General features: G+C 45.0%; 1 protein-coding gene across 4 annotated transcripts in view; it reads right to left on the bottom strand.

Annotated features, from left to right (window-relative positions):
• The window catches only part of NUP155 (nucleoporin 155), a 387,607-nt gene that overhangs the window by 102,327 nt on the left and 259,556 nt on the right, over positions 1-25,724 (bottom strand). For all 4 annotated transcript variants that reach the window (XM_078769705.1, XM_078769706.1, XM_068096685.2 and 1 more), the window contains 5 exons: positions 21,198-21,271; positions 18,324-18,415; positions 18,097-18,194; positions 14,555-14,710; positions 9,263-9,363 (listed from right to left, as the gene is read on the bottom strand). In XM_078769705.1, the coding sequence (XP_078625831.1) occupies positions 9,263-9,363; positions 14,555-14,710; positions 18,097-18,194; positions 18,324-18,415; positions 21,198-21,271 (521 nt within the window). The remainder of the gene's footprint in view (positions 1-9,262; positions 9,364-14,554; positions 14,711-18,096; positions 18,195-18,323; positions 18,416-21,197; positions 21,272-25,724) is intronic.

The raw sequence follows: 25,724 nt of genomic DNA, 5'->3' as shown, positions 1-25,724 counted from the left end.
TATGCTAAGTCTGCCAGGATTTACCTGCAAATAATGCACAGCTTAGAACAGGACTATCCAGATGTGCACCGTAAGTTTACTCAGGGCTTCCATGTCGCCCGAAGAAGTAGTAGAGCTTGGGCTGGAATTTCCTCAGACCTGATGATTGAGCAAGTACTCATGAGAAGTATGAAGACCAGCGGGGGGTTAACAAGAGGAAGAGGAATGACAGAGCAACAACGGTTAACGTGGCTTTTGTCCATGCCGGCTTGTTCGGAGACGAACAGATCGATGCAAGAGCTCACTGGAGTGAAGTACAGCACAGGTGAACAGAACAAAGAGATGGGCAAAACCAGGCAGCATCGCGACATGCAAGATACAAGTACACTACAGGTCGCTCTAGTTGACAGAAATCCTTTCAAGTGTCATCCATCCCTCAGGAACATAATGACTGGTGTCAACGCTGGCAGTAAGGTTGATGTCGACAATGCCAAGCTCATTGGAGACAAGATCATGCACTCCATGACAAATCAGTCAGTTGTCCACTACACGTTCAAGCGCAAAGACCAAGCCACCACATTTCTGAAGGCCAGATCATCTGTGCGAGTTGGTAAAGACCAGGTACAGATAGACCCAGAACTGCTATTCCAGCGGCTCATCATCATCTCAAAATCTGCTGAAGATAAGGAAGAGATGTTTCGCTTTGAGTTATGCCCTCATCCACCTGCGCTGTTTGATGAAAAGCTGATGCTACATGAAGCCCAGAAGTCCGTACTCGGAGATGCTATCTGGTCTAAACTTGAACCAGGTACCATAGAGTCAATCAGCGAAATCCAGTATGTCTTGGATGGTGGAAGTCTGCTGCACCGTATACCATGGCCACGTGGTTCACCAACATATCGAGAGATCTGCATGCTCCACTGTGACTATGTTACAAGAAAGTACGGAAAGGCCATCGTAATATTTGATGGATATCTTGGTAAATCAACCAAGCACATGACCCACCAGAGGCGAGCAGCAGGTAGAGGTGGACCAGAAGTGACTTTCACTGATGACATGAAGTTGACCATGAAGAAAGACATCTTCCTGGGAAACCTCAACAACAAACAGAACTTCATCAACATGTTGAGCAGATACCTCCGGCTTTCTGGATGCCAGACCCATCATTCCCAGGAAGATGCTGACCTGCTAATCGTCCAGACCGCAGTCAGTTCGGCGAACATGAGGAACACAGCCCTTATAGGAGAAGACACAGATCTGATCGTCCTACTCTGCTTCTACGCAAACCTAGAAGCACACGACTTGTTTATGTATAGTCAGGCAAAATCCACTACAAAACCAAACCACATCTGGAATGTTAAGTCCATGAAACGTCAGCTAGGTGCAGCTGTGTGTGAAAGCATCCTATTCATACACGCAGTATTGGGATGTGACACGACGTCTCGACTGTACGGCCTTGGCAAAGGAGCGTCACTGAAGAAATTCATGATGAGCACACTCTTCCAAACTCAATCCCAACAGTTCTTGGCTGAGGATGCATCACCAGATGTGGTCGAGGCTGCAGGAGAGATAGCACTCGTGTGTCTCTACAAGGGTAAACCTGATGAAAGTTTGGATTCCCTCAGGTACAAGCGGTTTTGTGAACAGGTCGCAGTCAAGACTTCGAAGATACTCCCACAGACCTTACCGCCCACATCTGCTGCAGTGAGATATCACAGCAGACGGGTGTATCTGCAAATACAGCAGTGGAAAGGAAACAACAGCCTACAACCAGTGGATTGGGGCTGGAGAATGAGCGACGGCAATCTTGTTCCTGTTATGACCGACCTCCCTCCAGCACCTCAGGATTTGTTGAATGTTATCCGGTGCAACTGTTCGACCGATTGTGGTTCCGCACGGTGTACATGCCGCAAGAACAACTTGGAGGTTCTCCTGCTTGTGGTCAGTGCCGTGGATCTGGCTGCACCAACTCCGTCCTGGACAGTTTCAGTGACGACGATGACGAGGAAAATGATGATTAGGTAGTGGACTGTTGTTATAGACTGTACATGCAGCTGAATTAGTTAATTGTGGACATTTTTTTTACTTTTAAGCGAATCCTTGACTTCCGACAGTATTTTATGAGTCAGTATTATTAGTTTCTCTATATGTGATTTTATTATGAGTTTGTGATATTAATCAACAAAATGTGCCATAATTCTGAAACAGTCATGACAAGTGATTCATGTATTTGCATATCAGTGATCAGTATTTAGCTATTGGGAATTTTGTTTACGTGCTTATTTTTTTGTTCCGTACGGGCCGTACTGGGGCTGTAACATGCTGTAATTCCTGATATTAAAAGTATAATTATATACCATGTGCTCGGAATGTATCGCAAAATGTGAACAAATCGTACCGCAAAAGGATGAAAAGGGGGGTCCATGTACCAGTGATTTTGACAGACACCCCATATTTTTAGAGCTTTAGACTTTTGATATGTTATCTGGTATATATTACTGCATACAATTTCGCACTGATATGTAGTGTTGCAGTTTTTTCCTATCTGGCCCCATATTTGGGCTAAATGGCTTGGACTATAAGAGAGAAATACAGGAGGAGGTGATGGAATATGTACAAGGTCGGTGCTCAAATCGTGATGTTGTGCTCACTAACCAAATAAAGAGTTTGCAGGTGGCGAAGGAGGTGCGGAGACGAGATGCCAAGGTGGGTGGCGATATACGAGGAAATGTATATGATGTGAGGGGAGCTTCAGTCGGCTTGGGGGTTGACTTGGATCCGGGTGTTCGTGAGAGGCCGTTGGTGAAGTGTGCGACAGGTACGGTGTGCGAAGGAGGAGGTGTGCGAGAATGTCCGACTCTGGGGTGTGCGAGGAAAAAGTGCGCGCCGAGGAGTGAGTGTGCTGTCGAGAGTGAGTCGGTCGTAGCGCGTGTGCGAGGGAGCACATGTAAGCGCGTAGTGAGGAGTGTTACGGAGGAAGTAACGGGAGAGTGTGCGCAAGAGGATGCGCGAGAAAGGTGTGTAACGGATGGGTGCATGGGGAAAGAGTGCGCTGTCAAGAGTGAGGGAGAATGCACGCCTGTGGTGAGTGTTACAGAGGGTGTAACGGGAGAGTGTGCGCAAGAGTGTGCGCGAGAAAGGTGTATAACGGACGGGTGCATGAGGAAAGAGTGCGCTGTCGAGAGTAAGGGTGAGTGCGCGACCGAGTGTGGAGGTGAGAGTAGTAAGAGTGACACGGAGCGTGAGTTGGTTGTGACAGGTGAGCGAGGATGTACACGTGGAATGGAAGGATGCACACCTGGAATAGTAGAGCGTGTGTGGGAATGCACACTTGAGTTGGTCGTCAGGCACGTGGTTGGGTGTGCAAGTGAGAGCACACCTGTGATTGTCACAGAGGAGGTGACCGAGGAGGGGGCGCGAAGAGGTGTGTTGGTAAGGTGTGCGAATGACGAGTGTGTGCAAAGGTGTGCGGTGGTCAGGTGTGTGACCAAGTCTGTGAGCGAAAGAACGAGTGCAATAGCGAAGTACGCGGGGTGTACGGGCGGCGTTGGAGCACCGAGCTCGGTGAGGGTGAAAGGGGTAGCGTATGCGTGTGAGCATGCAGGTGAAGCATCGACGGTAACCAGGTTAGCGGTTAGAGCGACTTATAGCCGAATCGGGCCCTCGGTGCACGCTGAGCAGCTTCGCGTGCCGCGAGGACCAGCGGGGATCCGAACCACGGCGGTTTCGAAAGAACCGCCGTACGCGATCCACGCTGGGCCTCGCTCGGGACGGCCACGTCCGTGCTCCACTAGGCGGAGCGGGCAGCCCGATAGGAAGGGTCGTCATGGCGACACCTTTTTGTTGAGGCGTTCCGGCAGGTCGAGATCGGGCCATTGGACGGCTCTGTGCCGAGATGGTGCGTGAGATCTCGGCCCGGGTAAGCGTCCTTCCCTGCACCGAATGCCGGACGTATCCAACCGCCGGCACCAAAGAACCCGCATTCATTGCTCGGCTGTACGAAGCCGAGCTTTGGAAGTGAATTGGCGCACCGAGAGGCACTAGTGAGAAGACTGATGACGAGGATAGTGGTTTGGACCCGAAATTGCAAAGCAAAATTTGATGATTGGCAAAGGATTGGCAGAGTGATGATTGGCAGATGATGGGCAGATGATTGGCAAATTTTTGATTGGTTGAAATTTGGTGAGCAAATTGATAGAAGATACCCGATGTGGTGGGATGGCAACTTTGCCATCTCTCACAGCGGGGGCAAAGGAGCACTAGGTTATGGGGTTTATGGCAGTGTAAGCTAGCCCGGGAGGGTTAGGATATATCGTGTGTAGGGACCTAGAAGATGACCTTAGGTAACGTTAAGGTTAGTTAGTGACAATGATACCTGTAGTGGAGACGCAGGTAGATTAGAGTGGATGATAATGACGTGGTATGTGCTTAGTTTAAAGGGAAGACGGGGAGCACTAAGTTAGCAGGGCAACAGGTAGTTTAGATGATGCCGCGTGAGTGTTGGAAGTGTATTCAGAAGTGTATGGTGAAAAGTGTGTGAGGAACAGGTGTGATTGCACAGGTGTGCAACTGGACAGGTGGATGGAGCAGTGTATGAGTGAGTGAGGGTGATGTGAGTTGTGCTGACCAAATGGTCCAGGAAGGAAGGAGGGTGCAGGTGGCACCAGGTATGATTGCACAGGTGTGCAACGACAGGTGTATGGAGAATGGTTGTGTGAAATACATGGAGTGTGGAATAGATGGAGTATTGGAATGGATGGTCGTGGAGTGAGTATGGTGGAAACTATGGAGTGGAGTGGATGGTGCGAAGGTGTGAATGGGGGAAGGATGGACCCCCATCACGAATACCCGGGGAGGGTAGTGTAAGTGTTAGGTAGAGGGTATAGGTAAATTGTGGTTGGATATTGGCATCTGTGGTGCGTGGTGGAAGAATGGTGTTTGGGTGGGTGCATTAGTGTTGTGGAAATGGCTGGGCGTGTAGCCTGTTAGTGTGTGTAGTTGGTTGGGCACTCCACCACTGTGAGGATGTCGGCCAGGTGAGGCCGCAGGTGGGCTCTGGGAGCCGGTAGTTGTTGTGGATGGGGCCCGAGGACCCGGAGGACGGACCAGGGTAGCCCAGTGCCAGAGGGCACCAAGGGGTGACAGAGCCAGGAGGGGCCTTCCCCAGTTAGATAGGTTAGGTCAAGGAGCAGGTAAGCTCGGGTGGCAACTGCAGTGGTGGAGGTGTGCAGGTGGGTAGGCCTGCTGGGAGAGCTACACGCCCCAGCCTGGAAATTGTGCAAGGGCACAGGGAGATGAATCGGGGGAATGAGACCCCAAATTGATGAAGCACCACAGTTTGGTCAATGGGAATTGGTTTTTAGAACCCATAGTGTAAGTTGGCCAATGGATTGGCAGGGAAAGACCCCGGGTAGTGTAAAGTGTGTTAAAGTCAATTAGGAGGTAGTTAGGATTAAGATCTCCTCGCACCATCTGTATCCACTCACCTGAGGTGATGTAACTCCACACCATGCCATGTTTTTATTATTTTTATGATGCAAATGTTTGGAATGTGAGACGCATCATGACGTGGGTGTGACATTGTGCTTGATGTTCCATCTCTTCCTCCTTATGAGGATTGATGATGAATTTGGTGATGGCAAATTTTGGATAGAGGGATTGTGGAGACGAATTTGGAATAGAAGAAATATGGGGAAGACGTGACAGTAGTGACGAATTTGTAAATGTGTAGATTTTGTACATATGGGGTAAGGGCAAGGATAGAGTAGGTGACAGGGGGGGTGACGTACGGTAGGGATGAGCTTTCTCACTTCACTCTCCGTATGCACTTCGCCTTGCATTGCCTTATTGATGTGTACCCTTGTGACCTTACCCCTCGCTCATCTGTCTTTATCCCCTTTTGTCTCCCACATGAGGACCTGTGCGCCACTGGGCGCCGAGGGGAGCGTGCGTGAGTCGGCCATTGTGCGCCCGAACCTCTCGCAACCACAGCTGTCTGCATCGATGCACCACATTATGGACCACATGTCTGTGGCTGAGCACCACTGATGGACCCCATGGGTTGGGGCATGGCCCCTCTGCTGGAACCGGCCATGAAGGCCCGAAATCTTGCTGGCAGACCTTGATCACAGGGCACCGATGCCCCACAGGTGAACCACACTAGTCGGCCCTGTGGGCCATAAATAAATCAAATGGACACGTTGGGTGCATTTTAAATAGTGCAAATAGGCCGCCAGCAAAGGAAGATGACAACACCAGGAAAATAATAATAGCCAGCAGAGGGAGCCGAAGAGCAAGAGACCACCTGCAGGGTTAGGGGTTGTCGATTTATTTTATTCATTGAACAGTGATGACTGTGCACCGATTGGTGCTTGAGGGTGTGTTGGTGCGTTTTGGGTGCTTTCATGGTGCATTGATGCAGAGCAGACTGTCTCCCCCCCCAGAAAGAACAATCACAGGTCCTGGGCTGCATTTTGTAAATAAAGTAGCGTCAATTGTGAATAATGCTCCCCACCGTCAATGTATAGTTTGAAGACCATTCCGCAATTCGGTTAGCTGTGGGCGTGAGTCTGTTAGGTAGGGTGCAATGGAGCAGCGGGACATATTTATTTATGTTTTAAAACTGTCGCACTCAGGGTCAAGTTAAAAGTAGAGGGAACTACACCTACGTGTCACACTAAGTTAAAGTTCATAGGCCCGGGACGTACCTAAGAGGAGGAGGGTGCAGTGTTGTGGATATGAGGATTGTGTTTTTTTTATTGTGTTTTTATTGTATAGTAAATTGTTGTAAAATATCGCCTTCCTGCGTCCAGTCTGTTGTATAAAGGTCAATGGGCGTTCCGGTAGTTAATTCCATAAAGCATACATTGAAGGACACTATAATACCCTTGTTCAGTAGCTTATATCCTTATTATGTGTGTTAGGGTAAGGCTGTGTCTCCCATTAATTTAAATACTCCATTGCACCAAGTGAAATAAGAATAGATCCCCTTTCATTTCATTTCAATGGCCAACTGCATTTTGGGCGGTTTTCTTCAACCACCATTGGCCACGAGGCAAGGTTGGGGAAGAAAGGCGTGCCCGCCCGTCGTCATCAAGGGCGGAGCCAGAGGGCTGTGCCCACCAATCAGGGCCGAAGGAGCTCACCGATGGGCGTGTCCGAGAGGCCGGCGGCTTGATTTTGCCCGCGGCGATATAAAAGCGCGCGCGCAAGAGCGCGCGAAGAGTTGCGTAAGGAAAGCCAAGACAAGAGTTGCGTAGAGAGGTCCATGACCAGAGTTGCGGCGAAGAGATCACCGAAAAGAGAGTTGAGTAAGGGATCCCTGAAGAGAGCAGCTTGAGCCACCGCGGCTGCATCAACAGCAGCTTGAGCCACCGAAACTGCAGCCACAGCAGCTTGGGGCCTGGACGGACGTTTTGAGCAGGACCAAAAAGGAACGGCGGCTGCCAAACGCGCCGATCGTGCTGCGGTATCCGTGGACCTCCCTCTCCCTCCAGCCACCCACCTCCTGCCATTCCTATCATCATCCCCCGTGGAAGTGTGTTCGTAGTCTGTCTTTTGTCTTGTCCCTGGGAATAAGTTAAGCCTGTTAGATAAGCTAGTATTTTCACTGTGTCTCTAATATCTTCTGTATATTATTTTCTTATCTTTCCTTCTCCTTGGTTTTTTTGAGCCTGTAAATAGCAAATAAATTATATTAGTATTTCCAATCTTTTTGTCTTCTTCTTCTTCACATCCGTGTCGCCTTAGTCTTTTCCCTATTGAATATCTGTGGCGCGATTTGGCCAACGTTCGGGGATCGGGTTAATCGGGGTAACTGTACGACCGCGGGGCCATCCGCTCGGCAAACACAACATCTTATCCGCGGGCCGTAACAATATTATTAACAATATAGTTAAAAACGAACTAAAGTATTGAGAAGATCATCTTTAAGGTTAAAAAAACATCAACTTCATGATAAGATAGAAGATAGAAGAGCATTAGAAGATTATTACTTCCACTACAGTTATGTTTTCACCGCTGTCTGTTTGTCTGTCTATGAGCAGGATATCTCAAAATGTTATGGACGGATCAGACGAAATTTGGTGGACAGGTTGGGTGGGTAAACAAGAACGAATTGATAAGAATTTGGTGAAGATCTGGATCTGAGAAATTTTAATTTTCTAAGTGATTCTCTACCATTTAGAGATGGGGCCCAAAAACGATACCACCTTTAGAGGCCATTTTTCTGGCCTCTAAAGGTGGTATCGTTTTTGGGCCCGGATTGGGATCTTAGGATCCTGGGTTCAAATCCCGGTCGATCGCTGAATTAACGCCAGGGTGGTTGACTCAGCCGGTCATCCTTCTGAGGTCGGCAAATTGAGTACCAAAGGGGCCCAAAAACGATACATAGCATGATATTTCAAAATGTTGTGCACGGAATATGACACAACTTGGTGGATGAGTTGGTTCGGTGACAAGAACAAGCTGATTATAATAATATTAATAATAATTCATTTATTTTATATAGCGCTTTTCAGGAAGCCCAAAGACGCTTTGACAGAGTGCAAAACATAATGCAAAGCAAAACATAAAAACAATTTCAAAAGACAAGAATCAATAGGGAAATATTCAAAGCACAAAAGAGGGAGAAGGAGAAGCATTAGTCAGGGGTTAAATGCTGTGGGTTAAATGTTGAATGCAGTGTTGAACAGGTGGGTCTTGAGTGATGTTTTGAATGTGGTGAGTGAGGAGGAGTCTCTGATGGTGTGAGGTAGTGAGTTCCAGAGGGTGGGAGCAGCGATGGAAAAGGCCCTGTCCCCCCAGGATCTGAATTTGGTCCGGATGGGGGGGGGGGGGGGGGGTCAAGAGGTTGGTACCAGCAGAGCGGAGGTTGCGGGTGGGAGTGTGTCTGGAGAGGAGGTCAGCCAGGTAGGATGGGGCCAGGTTATGGAGGGCTTTGTATGTCAAGAGGAGGATTTTGTACTGGATTCTCTGGGGGATGGGGAGCCAGTGAAGCTTGTAAAGGACGGGGGTGACGTGGTCACGGGTCCGGGAATGGGTGAGTAGACGGGCAGCGGATTAGATTTTGGTTCAGGTCTGGATGCAGATCCGGCCCATCAGTGGGATACAAACCATAAACCTCAGCCTGGTGGGGGTGTGCTCTCCACCGAGTGCCTTTATAGTTTGTTACTTGTAATGTATAACCGAAACCTGATGTGTGTAAACTAATGATATAAAAAGTGGAAGGACGTCCCTATCAAATTGTACTACGTGTGCAGTGGTGACAGTGCAAGCAACCCACCTGAGCTTCCATGAGTGGAAAATGTAATGAGAAGGAGTGTTGTGCTACACACCACAGAGTATCGCTATCCTCACTGGCTGCTGCTGCCAGCAATAATGTGCCTGTGGAGAAATGAATGGAGAGGCAAGATAAAGCAGAATTGAGTGGGGAGGCCCAGAAGCAATTAACCGATAAATTTGTTTGCGCTTCATTTTCCACTCCAAATTTCACACAAGCAGAACATGACAAAAAGCTAAGGTTTTAGCAACATCAAAATCAGATATAATTCTACAGAAACTTGCATGTTGACTGGAAACTTCCACTTGATATGAAAAATGAGCAATTCAGGATTCAGGAAAAATGAGCAAAAAACATTAAGGTGCAAAATAGAGCAGAATCAAATATGTAATGACTGGACCAGTGGGAAAGTATATTTCCTACACCAGCTGGATTACCCAGCCACCTTTACTGCATACCTTACTGAACAGCTATGTGTACTTTATGGGGAAAACCATAAAACTTTTGCACTAATGCCCAGACAAACCAGGGTTTTACGCAAGGGCTCTTTGTGGCTCAAACTGAGCACCATAACATACGGACAAGGTGAGAAAGAGGGGATTGCAGATAAATGAATCACGAATGTATGACGGGTGTTCAGAATGTTACACGAATGAGATACTCACTATTGTCAGACAAGTAATCTTGTATTTTCAATATAAAGTAGGCTTACAAATTTCTGAGTGCACTTATACCATTGTCAAGCTTGCTCATAGCACAATTTCAAACATAAAATTTTCATAATATTGAAGATACTTATTCAAATTCTTTCATATATTGCAGTTACGAGCAGATTTATTGCAGTTACGAGATTATTGTTGTAGAGGAATTCATTCCTAAATAGAGCATGGAATATGTAGGGAGTTTACTAGGAATCATTCCTTTGACTGCATAATCGCAGGGACCCATGGAAATGCTGAACATAAAATGCGACTTCATGTCCTCAATGTCTTTCTTATTTAAGTGCTCAACACCCGCCTCCCAGCCCCAAGACCTCAACCCCAAGTCTTCAAACCCTCTCCCCACAAGTCCTCAACTTTCCTCACCCAGTTCTCTGTCCACTCTCTGCCACCCCCCTGCTTGTGTACATCTGCCATTAGTGAAACCACAAAATACATGACAAGCCACTACATCACATGATGATTGTGTGGCCATTATGATGTTAATATATTTTTTTTTCCAAGATCGTGGCTCGTGTAAGAGCTAACATTAATCACAAAAAAAAAAAAACGGACACACAAAACATACAATAAAGGGAGCGGGAGACAAGATGGGGAGAGAGAGGGTAGCACACAAGTACAGCAGCAGAATACAGTGACAATGGAAGATCTGTGGGAGGGAGAGGGCTTGGGGGAAGGACGCATGGGAAGACGGGGGTGGGGGGAGTATAAAACACATGGACACTGCTAGAACTTCCAGGAAAGAAATAAGTCGGTAATTCAAAAAAAAAAAAGTGGATTTTGGGTGAATTAACGGGGGTTGAAGAGATCAAGGTTTTGGATGGGGGAAGATAAGAGATGGTGGTGAACAGCTGTTTTAAAGACCTGGAGGGAGGAGTGGGAATGATTGGGTTTTCTTCCCTTTCACTGCCAATCTCTGGAACTCTTTACGACCTTCTCATGTCTTTCCAAACACTTATGACCTTCCCTTTTTCAAAAAGCAGATTTTTAAAAAACTTCCTCAAAATCTCTTCGACAATTCTCACTTTCTTCACTTTTCTATCTATGCAGTTCTTTTATTTAAGGCTTGGCCTCAAAGAGGATGACATAGTCTGTGACTGGAGACTTCAACATAAAAAGAAATCACTATATATAGATATATAATCAAAATATGAATAGGCCAAAGAACTGGCTTTGTCCAGGTTTCTTCAACCAGAAACAGTGTGCGCAGGTTTCTTTGACTGCAAACCCACCTTTGCAAACCCACCTTTGCGTGTCCGTCATTTGCAGTAGGTTTTACAACTTTCATAGAACTTTGTTTAGGGGGTGTTTTCCAGCAAAAAAAAACAACAAAGAAAAAAACATACATTCCGCCACTTACTGCACACGGACGGACAGGCAGACGAACCTGAAAGCACAAGGTTTCGGCCTGGCCAGTGGCTGCGGTGGCATATCATAACAATACAAAAGATTTGAAGAGATTTATGCATCTAGGGCATTGGATTGGATATGTTTGAGTCAAAACATTCCATTCAAGCAATGATTTTAAAGACCCACAGAATCAGATTTTTTTTTGGATGTGCTAATATTGATTTTTAAGTAATAGACCTAGCCTGGTGTTGGCTAGGCCTGGTGTTGGCTAGGCCTGGTGTTGGCTAGGCCTGGTGTTGGCTAGGCCTGGTGTTGGCTTGGCCTGGTGTTGGCTTGGCCTGGTGTTGGCTTGGCCTGGTGTTGGCTTGGCCTGGTGTTGGCTTGGCCTGGTGCTGGCTTGGCCTGGTGCTGGCTAGGCCTGGTGTTGGCTAGGCCTGGTGTTGGCTAGGCCTGGTGTTGGCTTAGCAGTTAGGGTGCCGGCTTGGGATCCGAGGATCCTGGGTTTGAATCCCGGTCGATTGCTGAATTAACACCAGGGGGGTTGACTGACCAGGGGGGTTTGAGGCCTGTCATCCTTCCATGGTCGGAAAATTGAGTACCAGCTAACTGGTAATTCCCTGTGTTGCAAGAGGGGACTAACAGGGTTGGCGGCAGGAAAGGCATTCAGCCGTAAAACATTGCTTCAAAAATGGGACCACGGTGCCCGATAAAGGCCAACCCCTGATCTGCGGGGAAAAATGGCCTCTAAAGGTGGGTTTTTTTGTTTTGTTTTTTTAGACAAAGAACTGAACATGGCTTGTAATTCTAATGATTATTTGGGGTGATACAGTATTTAAAAAAAAAAAAAAAAAAAACCCAGCAGATATCACCCCTAAAAATTTCAGAAAACCACAACGATCATGATGCCATCTGCGTGACGTAATCAAGGGAAAGGTCGTCTCAGCACGCTAAGTGAATGAATTTGTGAAGTGCAGAAAGTGAATTTAACGAAGATGTTTGTGATAAAAAATCCTCCGATTACGACGATTGTCAAAATCATCATGTAGAAGGTGCTGTCAGACCGTACATGTATGAACCTGAGGTGGAAATTGGGAATGGCATCGGTCATGAAATACCTGGTGTTCACAACAATCGGGATGACGTCGAAGAAAGACTCGGCAATAACAACTAACAAAGTAAATCATAGAGCTAGAACGTGGTAAATGTGCAGTTTCGTGTCATTTTGATGCAACACTTCTCTGTAATTATAGTAATGATAACTATAGAGCACATACCTCATACCTCTGCCAGCCTGAACCGTTTACGTTTTGCATCTCACTAATCACTTTATTTAAATGCCATAATTGGTACTCCAACCTCAACCGTTTAATCACATTTGCAAACGAGAGCAATTGAACATATTTAGAAACGATTACGTAAATCCAAACGATTAGTCCAATGATGTCATTACAAAGATTCCGACTGCTGCCTGGTCTTATTGACCGTAGCACCTTTACCTTTTCAAATATAGTTTGCAGTAACTGAAAAAAACAACGGGATAAATAGTATCCCAGGATTAAGGTATGAAATATGGGAATGGGTTGTCCTCATCAAGTGCTACGCAAAATTTTAGGGGATGTCCGTTGAAGCTGTTACCAGGCAAGGGGTGGGAGAAGGTATCAGAATTGAGCAAAAAATGTGTTTAAATGCAATTTTTTTGAAGCCCGCCCCCCCCCCCCCCCCGGACAGGTTTCTGTGACGTCATTGCATGATAGGGCAGCATATTCCACTGTTTCGACTGTGAGATGCCCGTTTGCTTTTATTAGCGTGAGGAGGGTGAGAGTAAAGATGGGACGACTTTGGAAGGGGGAGACAGGGGGTTTGAGGACTTTCGTTGGTCATTGGGAGGTGGACATGGGGGTTTTTTGAAGGCTTGAGTGCAGGAGGGGATTGATGCCTTAGGGTTGGGAAGGGAAGGTGAGGTCTTGGGGTTGGGAAGGGAAGGTGAGGTCTTGGGGTTGGGAAGGGAAGGTGAGGTCTTGGGGTTGGAGATGAAGGTGAGGTCTTGGGGTTGGAGGTGAAGGTGAGGTCTTGGGGTTGGAGGTGAAGGTGAGGTATTGGGGTTGGAGGTGAAGGTGAGGTCTTGGGGTTTGGGGTGAAGGTGAGGTCTTGGGGTTGGAGGTGAAGGTGATGTCTTGGGGTTGGAGGTGAAGGTGAGGTCTTGGGGTTGGAGGTGAAAGTGAGGTCTTGGGGTTGGAGGTGAAGGTGAGGTCTTGGGGTTGGAGGGGTGGAGGAAGGGTTGGGGATCCCCAAATAACAGACATTAATATGTGAGAGGTTGTGTGTTGCGGTCAAACTATGCTCCATGGTCACAGAGATTTTTTTAAAATTCATAGTTTTCTTTGTTTCTGTAGATTATCCATCTGCTTGGCACTTGGCATATATATATATATATCCACCTTTAGAGGCTAATGCTAATACACGTGTAGCTTCTATGTATGATATGGCTGTACCTGTACGCATGCCTGAACATAACATAGAAAGTTATTGTTTGATTACTAAAGTGGTGGTGATCATGGCCGATACTAAATAAAAATGCGATAAAAACCCAAAAACTTCTTACCCTCAACTTCTCCCGTTCTTCCACAGCTGTTATGTCCTTTTTCTTCGTGTCCATTAGATTAGAATTTTCACTTTACTCATCCCAAACTGGTAATGCAGGCTGATGTCATACGAATTATCTTCAAAATGGGTGCTGCAAATGACGCTTGAAGCAGTTGGGCCACGCCACTTTCCTCTGGTCAGTTTTACCTTGGCTATCCACATTTTCCTTACAGCTGGATCTTTTGGGAAAGAATGCATACTGATTTAGCTGGCATTCTGAGTACTTTATATCAGAGTTCAGAGCGAATGTAGGCCGCACGTCAACACAAGTCCCACAGCAAAAGTATCCTCAGGATGACATTGCTGATCACACAATATATGATGGAATACAAACGCCGTTTTTTGGAGGGTCAGGGCCAATTGAGTTTAAAAGTACAGCAAAAACCATTAAAATCTTCCTTCCAAGATATTTATTCAAGAAAAGGTCAATTACGTGTCAAGTGAAGCCATACCTATTCATTAAACTGAACATGATTTTCTGATTCTGTGGACCTTTATGCTGAGACGGGTGATTAAGACTTGGACATAATCATTTTGAGAGAAAGGAGGTGGGGAGTAGGGGGCAGGGGAGGAAGAAGCATACCCCGGCTGTAAAGTGCTTTGTGGACACGAGCAGGACGCTGAGGAGCTGTAACTGCTGCAGAGAATCCAGGAGGCATTCGCACATGCAGGAGGATGAGTGTGTTTGGTCGTGTGCCAGGGTAGCGCAAAGAACATGTACCAAAGTACAGACGAACACCTGTGAATAAAACACCGCATTCAACAAGAGACCATAACCACTACCAAAAGTGATCAAATTCAAGAACTGCTCTCCACCATTGATGCAAACAGCTCAGACAATTTACATTCCATCTATTACGTCTCTATAATCTTAATTCTCTATCAATCTTGAATAGTAAATGCTGCAACACAATATTTATGCTGGACCATATGCTGGTTGGTAAAGATCCACAAATGACTTCTTTATATAAACAGTACAAAGTATAAAACAAATATTTTGTAGAATCAAATAGGTTTGTAATTGAAAGAATGCATATCCCCCAGAAAATGTGAATAATATATCGTAGAGAACGCAAGAGCACAACAACCTCAACATTGTGTCAAAAAATAAGGTGATGAGAAAGACTCCGGGTTCAGCCACCAAGTGGCCTTCATCAAGGACTCAAATAAACCATGTTGACTCAGATCGTAAATGTTATCCCAAGGTGGGTGGTGGAGAGGAGAAAATTGGACAAAGGCCTGCAATCGGCAATGAGACCCAGTCATTCTTTCTGATAATGGTCTGAACACAAATGGTCATTATAAGCCGAGGCCACAAGAACCAATTTCTTCCAACATGACAGAACAGGATGGTCCAGTCATAGAATATCAGTTTATGTGGATAGCCAGTCATGTAAAGTTATGTCGCGTCGCATCGGGCCCCATCAGACCGATTGAACTAGTTTCATCTTGTACGGTCGTAGTCGGTATTCATCCACTGGTGCAGAAGCCCTGACAATGTGACTGGACGGACGTGTTTCCGCTGAGCCAATTCAATTCAAGCAGCATTGCCTCATGCCTTCTTCACGAACCAATTGTCAAACTTCTAGACTGAATAATGTGAAGATGAGCTGATTCAGTTATAGGAAGAAAACCTAGTTTGTACATCACATCCAAAACTGCTTATGAAAACTGTATTTTTAAAACTAAGATCTCCATGCGGCAGAATCCACTGACAGATTCACAGCTCACCCTTTATTACTCCGAGGTTGTCACCTCCACCAGACAAGCAAAACCATTAAAATTCCAAGACACTTCTTCTGGCGAGAATTAGCCCATGCCATTTTGTTTTTCTCCTGTCAATGTACTTTTGATGTGAGCTGCTACTGTAATTTTGACGCATACCAGAGGGACTAAACATTGCAAACCTTCTTGGTTTTCATGGGGGAACCCACAACGCCCAGTCCTTTGGCATTGATTGGTGTGGCCTGGTTTAGTGCATCATAGACGCAAGATTATCCCACGACCGTCCAGATGTGTTGCACTGGAAGAATTGGGTTGTTGTGGCCTAGGCCTTAATCACTGAAGATGAGCGGACTGAACCATTGCCTTTTTTTTTTCTTTTTCTTTTTACAAAATCTCTGCAGTATTTGAAGTTTTGGAATGTTGAGGCTACATTTTTAGTGAATATACATTTCGTTTGTAAATACAATAAGTGTACTGCTTAATATAGGACATTCTTAGAATAACAGACAAACAAAACAAGACCGATAGTCGAACAATGGCGTACCCAGGCTTGGATCTGCTAAGTGGAGCATCTGCTGTCCGTCCCTTTGTCATGTGACCAGATCCTCAGGTCTGATTGATGGACATTTGTTAGAGACATACATACATACATACACCGGACAGACAGACAGAAACGCTGTTCCAATTGGCATTGTCCTACGGGCTACTCCATAAAAATATGGCTGCCGAACATCTTTTCTTTTTTTTCTCAACCAATTTATCATGAGATCACGCTCAATAAATTTCATACTGATCGGATCAACTGTTCTACTTGTCGATTTATGACATGATGAAGGCACCTATAACATCATCATTAACATGCGTTATTCTCCACGAGGATTACTTTGCAGTGAGCCAAATTTCAATTTTTTCCATGGAGTGGTTTTGAAGATTATAGAGGTGCAAAGGTTTTTGTTTTTTTTCCAAGATGGTGCCCATACCATGTGACCTATGATGTCATAATTATTATTTAAAAATTATACAGGAGGAGGTGGTCCTATGGTGAATATTTAGTGTCATTCATAAAAAACGGTTACAGAGAAAACTAATCTTAAAGGGAATAAACATGCAAAATGCTGACGGAAAGGACATACATACATACATATACATACAGACAAATGCCGTTCCAGATGGCATTGCCCTACAACCTACGTCGTAAAAATATAAGAATAACAGAGAAACATTTAATCACTGAGGAAACAAATTTCAGCTTCCTTTAGGTATGGACGTGTTTTTTGCTCTGCAATAAACACCTCCAAAGCAAAGGAGACAGTTATATAATTACCTCCGTCAAGGAAGATGGACCGAGGTTATGTTTTCACTCTGTCTGTTTGTCTGTGAGCAGGATATCTCAAAAAGTTAGGGACAAATTCAGACAAAAAAAACCTGGTGGACAGGTTCGGTGTGTGACAAGGACAAATTGATTGGATTTTGGTGAATATCCGGATCCGGCCAATCAGTGGGATACAAAATGTAAACTGTTCAGCCTGGCAGAGGTATGAGCTCTACTGAGTGCCTTTCTAGTTTCATCATCCAACTGTTGTCAAATATTACCATTATTATTCATTGTCTTCTCAGGATGGCTGTAACCTACTTTAGCGGGTGGCAGCAGGTGGAACGGAGCACTGCCCGAGCCCATAGTATCCGCCTTTGTTTTACTCGGATGACAAAACGAGGATCAAGATGTGATGTTATGTTGTTTTAGCATTGGAGCACATTCTCTTTTCACATCCTTTTATAAAGGCTCTTTGAAAGATTGTCAATGAACTCTGGAAGCCTCCATTTGTAGTTCATTTATTGTAATATTTGCTGAGTTTTCAAAATTTCAGTGAGGTTCTGCATTATCACTCCAGTTTCTCTATCAATGGCACAATGTTGGTACATCTCAGCTCTCAGGTTCTCCTCAATTTAGTTTTCGGATCCTGGTACTTAGGTTATATTTTGAATTTCTACTCGTAAATTAGCAGTGCCATCCTTTGCTTGCATATATGAAAACAAAGTTCAGTGCCAATTCCTTATTTTGTCTATTAACACTTAATGGGATGGTCAGGTCATAACAATCAGGGTTAAATTAACATGGTCAATCAATTTCATCAAATTTAACATTAAGAACATGATTACTAGTCTTGAGTACTGTAAAGTCAATATTGCACGATAAAAATACACTTGAATTAGCCACACACATTACCCCCACCTTCTTCCCTTTGGCTCCTCAAATCCTTCCTCCTCTTGCCTCATCCCAAGTGCACCTCTTGTCGACCTAACTGCATGGTTCCTTCTACCTTTATATTGACCTACCTGTCTTGCACTCTCCTCATTTCATACCCTCCTTTTCCCCATAACTGCTCATCATCCACAGACCTGTGTGTGTTACTGCAAGGAGGTGACAGACTGCCGATTCAGAGCTTTCAATAGGAGCTATGTGCACCACAGGGCTGAAGTTCAACTTTTCAACAGTCCTGCATCAAGCAACAAGATAAAAACACCAAAACACTTAAGAGATCCAAGTCATAGAATAAACCGAATGCAAACGTTTTCAATCGCACACTAATTACCGAATGCTTAGGGAGGACACATGTGGTACATACCTAGCAATATTAACTGCTGCAGAAGCAATCGTTCCATGAGAAAGGCTCGCAACACGACTCGTGTTCTGCCCATCTGACCCGAGATCAAACACCTCCACAATGAGATAGAGAGAAAAGTCCCGATAAAGACACATTTTAAAGATGCAGCATTTTGTAATAACATAGGAAAATATATTCACAAGCCTCACTACATAAAGTGTCTAAAAACAAAAATAACGAGAGTGAAGTCAATGTCGTGCCATCTCAAATCCGCAAGCTTCCTGCCTGTAATATAATCAAGTAAACAAGGGACACAAAATAAACATTCTAAAATCCCTGTGAGCAGAGAACAATAACACGGTGAGAAATTCTAAATCCCAGTTGACGATGGATGAAGAGTGCAATAAATGTTTAAAGAATGAACAAAGCAAAGACAAAACATTGAGACAAGACACAACACAAAAAAGCGTGACTAGAGAGAAGTCGATGGATGCTATGCTTCCCACCTAAAGCAAAGTTGGAAGATGCCGAAAAGTTCCACCAAGAATGACCCAATATCAAATTTTGAGTTTGAAAAGAAAATCTTCTGTTTTGACCTCTGTGACCTCAAGTCCCCAACTCTGGGATCAAATCCAAAAAGTCGTTACATATGTCACGCATCCCCCAATGCTGATTGCATATACAAATTTTAATTTAAAAATGGTTTGGTATTTCACCTTTTGATGCCATCCCAGGAGGCAGGGCCAAAAATGATACTGCTCTCACACCTGCTTGTCATGTGGTGATCACAACTACCGAGTTTCGTGAATTTGTGTACCGTAAGCATTTAGGAGATAGCATGACAGACAGATGGACAGACGGACGGACCAGATTACGATATTCCCCCTCTCCCCCTCCTCCTCACCCCTTCCCAGTTTTTTTTTTTTTTTTTTTTTTCCTTAAGTGTGGAGACAATAAAAGACAATCACAAGAGGAGAAGACAGTGCATGGAATCCAGGAATCCGAGGAGTGAAGTGGAAAGGAAAATAATATGGAGGGAGGGATTAAGTGAAAGCGTTAAGCAAGATGAGAAAGTCTGTTTATTATAAACCCCCAATGATGAGGTCAGGATTCAGTATTTTCCATCTTGTTGATGCCTGGCAAGAAAAGGTTGGAAATATCCAGTTACAGAGATTAAGAATCTAACAATTAAAAAAAAAAAAAAAAACCCCCAACATGAGCACACAGCTTGGGGCGGTATTATTGGCTAGTCTTACAAAACTAGCTAAACCAACAGAAGGAAAAAACGCACACCAAATATTGATTCCTGTAAATTGCTCATATGAGATTTCTACATCAAAATGAGCAAACAAACCCTCCAGCATGCATACCTACTACAGGCAAGCAGTGAGCAGACACCTGGCGATCCATATGCGAGCAGAAAATAGTAGTAACATTCTAACTTTAAAGGCAGAGTCAACGAGAGCATGAATACTTATTTGTGTCCATACAAAATACACGTACACAACAAATACTGTATTGCACACCGACTATATCATCAGGAGTTAATAAGAATTGGTCGTCAGTGGTTAATGGTTAATACGCATTCTAAGTACTGTATTTCATATTAATATCGTAGTGACAATTTTATCCATTAAAAAAAATAAAGTGAAACTAATATTTCAATGGAAAATAAAAATATATATATAAAAAAAACTTTTTAAAATAATTACTCAAAATCTGATTAACATTCGAGCATTTACATGAAACCAACTCAAACCAGAGCAAAGTTGATGACACGCCATCGCAAAACTACGCTTCTTATATGAAAGAAGAATCTTATTATACGCTTCTTCTTATATGCAAACTTGAAAGATGGCAAAAAATTCCACCAAAAAAGAACCCAATATCAAATTTAGAGTAAAAAAAAAAAAATCTAAATTTTGACCTCTGATTCCAAGTTCTCACCCCTGGGGAATGAACTGAGGGTAAAATCCCAAAAAATCGTCACATATTCATACGTCTCCAAATGTTGACTGCATATACAAAGTTTAATTTTACAATGTTTAAAAATGTGCCCGTAATTACATTTTCTGCACTTGACCTTTTGACCCAAGCCCAGGGGGCAGGACCAAAAGTGACACTGCTCTTGCACCTTCTTGCCATGTGGTAATCAATGACCAAGTTTGGTGAATTTCTGCACAAACCATTTTAGGAGGAGATGGCGTGACAAACAGACAAAGCTGATTACAATAATCCTTTGTTTTTTGTTTTTTTTAAGCGTGGGGATATCGAGCCCTGGCTTTCAGTTGTGGTGGGGGATGGGGGGAAAGAGGGGGGGGGGGGGTAAGGAAAAATTCCAAGTTTGGAAGAGGAGAGTGGAGGAGAAGAAAATAGTAAAAGTAGGGCCAATTTGTCAGAAATCTGGCATATCTGTTCATATTTGCCCCATGGTGTGGCATGACAGCCAAAAGGATTGAAGTGTCTCGAGAGAAAATGAAAACGGCTGTGCCTTCTGTTGCAGTGAAAAAGAATGTTTATCGTATGTATAGCAAAACATTAAACAATCCAATATTCAAAAATGCAAAGTAGTTAAAAATCACTTGCCATACAGAAAAACTGCAGAAAAAAGTATTATTATAGGCCACTGAAATTCCCATAAAAACAATGGAATGCAGGGAAAAAATTCCATAAATCTCCAGTTTCATGAACAGACACAAATTTCTCTCATTCTTGTGCCTGCTTACTTGGAGATGAATGGAAAATATTTTTTGTATTTTGGTCAAACACAAGTACTGAGAAGAAGAAAAAAAACCCAGAAAAGAAATAGCAAGATCAACAATTATATAAAGAATTATTATGCAAAATAAAAATAAAAGGAGCTTAAAGAACAAATGAAGATATAACTTGCCACACCTGAATGGTACCCTTCTCTGAACGTGTGTACAAAATGTGCCGCGAGTGATCCACAGCAATCTGCATAAGTGGATCTGCAGAAACAAAGATCATAGGGCTTACCACAGCAATAACAACTTAGGACGGATAAACACAGCAAAATTAACGCTAGACTAAAGGAACGGTAATCTTGTGGCAAAATTAACACAAAACAGAAAGTCTCTGATGTTATATAGTGCTATTCTGAATCGGACAACTTCAAAGGATTGACTATCCGTTTGCTTTTCTCACACGATGAAGAGCAATACAGGGTGCCCGTGAACCTTGTGCAAATTTGAACTGGTAAACGTTTTATGTACTGTACACAGGAGAGAAAAACTGTATCTTACATCCTATATACATCAAACTACTCTATCACACATATATATATATATATATATATATATATATATATATATATATATATATATATATATATATATATATATATATATATATATATATACAGTGGAACCTCGACTTACGAGTGCCCCAACTTACGAGTTTTTCGAGATACGAGCCGTCACTCTGGCAGTTTATTGCTTTGAGATGCGAGCCGAGATCCGAGTTACGAGCTTTCGCCACCCGGTCACGTGGTTATCTTGCCGTGCACGTACAGTATCTCTGTCGTAGTATAGCGCTGCATTTTAGTTTTCGCATTTCGGTTATTTTGAGTTTATGCCGCCAGGTGGGCTCCGGTCACGTGGTTATCTTGCCGTGCACGTACAGTATCTCTGTCGTATAGCGCTAATGATATATAACGCCGCCGATAATGATATGATAATTTATGATAATCTATGCAGCACGACGTGGTCCTCACGTCACACAAGGCGCCTTTGCCGGCGCAAAACGGCTCTCTCAGGGTCAAACTCGGTATCGTTTTGAGCGCACGGTTCAGACCTTCAAGAAAAAGTTTATTTTGTAAAAATCGAGCCACGCGTTCAAAAGATATGCCCGGTTTTGTTCGCCGGCACGTCGGCGCTCGAATCGAATCGAGTTAAAACGAACACTGCCGTTGTCGGGTCCGTCTGAGACAACCACCGGGCCTAGAACGCTGGGACCGGTCTCGTTGGATAGGCCTGGATCAGATCTCGAAACGCTGGAAGCTGCACCTCTCTGTGATAATCTTGTGGACCATGACAAGAGATCGTGCGACACGTGGTTATCATGCCGTGCAAGTACAGTATCTCTGCCGTCAACTTGTTCAGAGTGCCGGCGATAGCTCGCCTTCTCTTTGTGGAAAACACGGTGAGATCCTTAACATCCAACAACTAATGGGACGCAAACGGGGCGCCCAGTTTAGCGGTACACCCATTGATGAATCACCCTGCCTGTGATTCACCCATGACAGGTTATAGCTGGGTCGGGATTCAAACCCAGGCTGGACAGTTTAGACTTTAGAGTCAAGTGTGCGTACCTCCAGTCCAGGCCATCCTGCCAACTTGTATGCTGCATACAGGTGAAATATAAAGCGCGAGATATTTTTATATATACTGTATATTAAAAAAAAAATTGGTGTGGTTTTTGGCGGGCTGGAACGGATTAATAGCATTTCAATGCATTTCAATGGGGAAATTTGATTTGAGATACGAGCAATTTGAGTTACGAGCTCGGTCACGGAACGGATTAAACTCGTAAGTCAAGGTTCCACTGTATATATATATATATATATATATATATATATATATATATATATATATATATACAGTATATCTATCTATCTATAATTCCATCTATCTATAATTCCAGTAATCTCTGTGTGTCTGTGTGTGTGTGTGTTTGTCTGTGACCGCTGTTTCTCGACAACTACCGGTCCGATATACTTGAAACTTGCCAGGTATATTGCTGGGGACCCGAGGATGTGCCTTTTCAAGGTTTGAAATTAATCGGACAAGTGGTTCCCAAGGTATGGTCACCGTACTCGCAAGCCGTTCGCTTTGGCTTTGCGAATGGACCAAACCATTTCATGTAAATAGAGGGGGGGGGGTTCTGTGGTCGTTACTGGCTTTGCGAATGGACCAAACCATTTCATGTAAATAGAGGGGGGGGTTCTGTGGTCGTTACTGCCACGTGGTTTCAAAGTTGTTTTTTGTTGTTGTTGTTTGCACGCATGTTTTTTTGCACGCACGTACGGGCAAGCACGTACGGGCAAGCACGTACGTGCGGGCACGCCCTAGTATATATAAAGCAGTAAAGTATGTTTGTTTGTTTGTTTGTTTGTCCTCTTATAACTCGAGAACTACTCATCGCAGAGAAAAACCAAAGGCATATTCGGAATCAGTACGTCTCAGAGCAACTACAGCACACCTTAAATTTAAAAAAACTTCGGGTTTTAAAATTAGCGCATTAGCGCAGAAGCGCTAGCAGAAGAGGGAGGGAATCGAAACATGGGCCACTGTATGTTCTTTTAATACGTACGCGCTTTGATGGGCGGGCGTATGGCGTTCATGAAATGGTCGAATGCGGAAGTGCTTGAAGCCGTTGCGAGCGACTCGCACGATCTCTTGTCATGGTCCACAAGATTATCACAGAGACGTGCAGCTTCCAGCATTACGATATATGATCGAGACCTAACTTTTGAGACCGGTCCCAGCCTTCTAGGCCCCGTGGTTGGTTCAGACGACCCCGACAAAGGACGTGTTGGATTTTATCGCGAGCCGATTCGAGCGCCGACGTGCCGGCGAACAAAACCAGTCATATCTTTTTAACGCGTGGTTCGATTTTTACAAAATAAACTTTGTATTGAAGGGCTGAACCGTGCGCTCACAACGATACCGAGATTGACCCTGGGAGAGCCGTTTTGCGCCGGCAAAGGTGCCTTGTTTTCCGTGATGACCATGTCGTGCTGCATAGATTACCATACATTATAATATACTAGGGCATGCCCGTACTATATATATATCTAAAATTATATCCCCCCCCCTCTATTTACATGAAATGGTTTGGTCCATTCGCAAAGCCAAAGCGAACGGCTTGCGAGTACGGTGACAATCCCCCCCCTCTATTTACATGAAATGGTTTGGTCCATTCGCAACGACCACAGAACCCCCCCCTCTATTTACATGAAATGGTTTGGTCCATTCGCAAAGCCAAAGCGAACGGCGAACGGCTAATCGCCATAGCTCGGTAACTACTTGTCCGATTAATATGAAACCTTGAAAAGGCACATCCTCAGGTCCCCAGCAATATACCTGGCAAGTTTCAAGTATATCGGACCCGTGGTTGTCGAGAAACAGCGGTCACAGACAAACAAACACACAGACACACAGACACACACACACACACACACACACACACACACACACACAGAGATTACTGGAATTATAGATAGATTACCGGCGGCGCGTTCCGTGAACTGGTACTCAATTTGCCGACCTCGGTAGGATGACAGGCTGAGTCAACCCCCTGGTGTTAAGGGGGAGGAGGAGGGGAGGAGGAGGGGAGGGGGAAGAGGAGGGGAGGGGAACGGGGGGGAGGGGGAGGGGGGAGGGGGGGAGGTGGGGAGAAGGGGAGGGGGGAGGGGGGAGGGGGGGGGAGGTGGGGGAGAAGGGGAGGGGGAGGGGGGAGGGGCGGGAGGAGGATGGGGGAGGGGGGAAGGGGGAAGGGGGGAAGGGGGAAGTGAAGGGGGGAGGGGAAGGAGGAGGGGAGGGAGAGGGGCCCTTCTTCCCCCGGGCACCTCCACACCCTCCCCTCCCCCCTTCCCCTCCCCCCCTTCCCCCCTGTTCCCCTCCTCTTCCCCCTCCCCTCCTCCTACCCCTCCCCTCCTCCTACCCCTCCCCTCCTCCTCCCGGCAATGCCGGGTACTTCTGCTAGTATGTGTGTGTGTGTGTGTGTGTGTGTGTGTGTGTGTGTGTGTGTGTGTGTGTGTGTGTGTGTGTGTGTGTGTATATATATATATATATATATATATATATATATATATATATATATATATATATATATATATATATATATATATATATATATTGTGAGAAACCACCGGTGAAACCACCTGTTCTCACCCAGATTTGGTGCCCCGCCCACCGCGTGACGTGGCCTCCTTGGGAGCCTCACGCGATCGGGAGGCGATTCGGCACGTGATGGTGGAGAGTCCAGAGAGCGCGGTCGCCATCTTATGCAACGGACGCGACTCGAAGGCCCCGAGTGGGAAATAGATAAAGGGATTTCCCTGAATCTTCACGACAGCCGCGTTGGGCTGATCGTTTACCGTTCTGTATTTTACGAGTGAGTAACTCGGAAGAGAACGAGTGATTCCCGGATCTCGTGGATTGGGACCGTGAGTCAGATATTGCCTGCGTCGTGTTGGAGCTGCTGGCCGACCGTTCCTGCAGGCCTTGTGCGGTGTATTCCACTCTGTTACCCTCCGAGTCCCGGAGATCGTCGATTGGAACCGCGAGTGATCTTGCCTGCGTCCTGTTTGGAGCTTCTGGGGCCGACAGTTCCTGCAGGCTTGGTGCGGTGTATTCCACTCTGTTACCCTCCGAGTCCCGGAGATCGTCGATTGGAACC

The sequence above is a fragment of the Myxine glutinosa genome, chromosome 1, assembly GCF_964187855.1.
Source record: "Myxine glutinosa chromosome 1, kmMyxGlut1.1, whole genome shotgun sequence".
Classification (NCBI taxonomy): domain Eukaryota; kingdom Metazoa; phylum Chordata; class Myxini; order Myxiniformes; family Myxinidae; genus Myxine; species Myxine glutinosa.
This window is presented reverse-complemented; position numbering and strand designations above follow the sequence as displayed.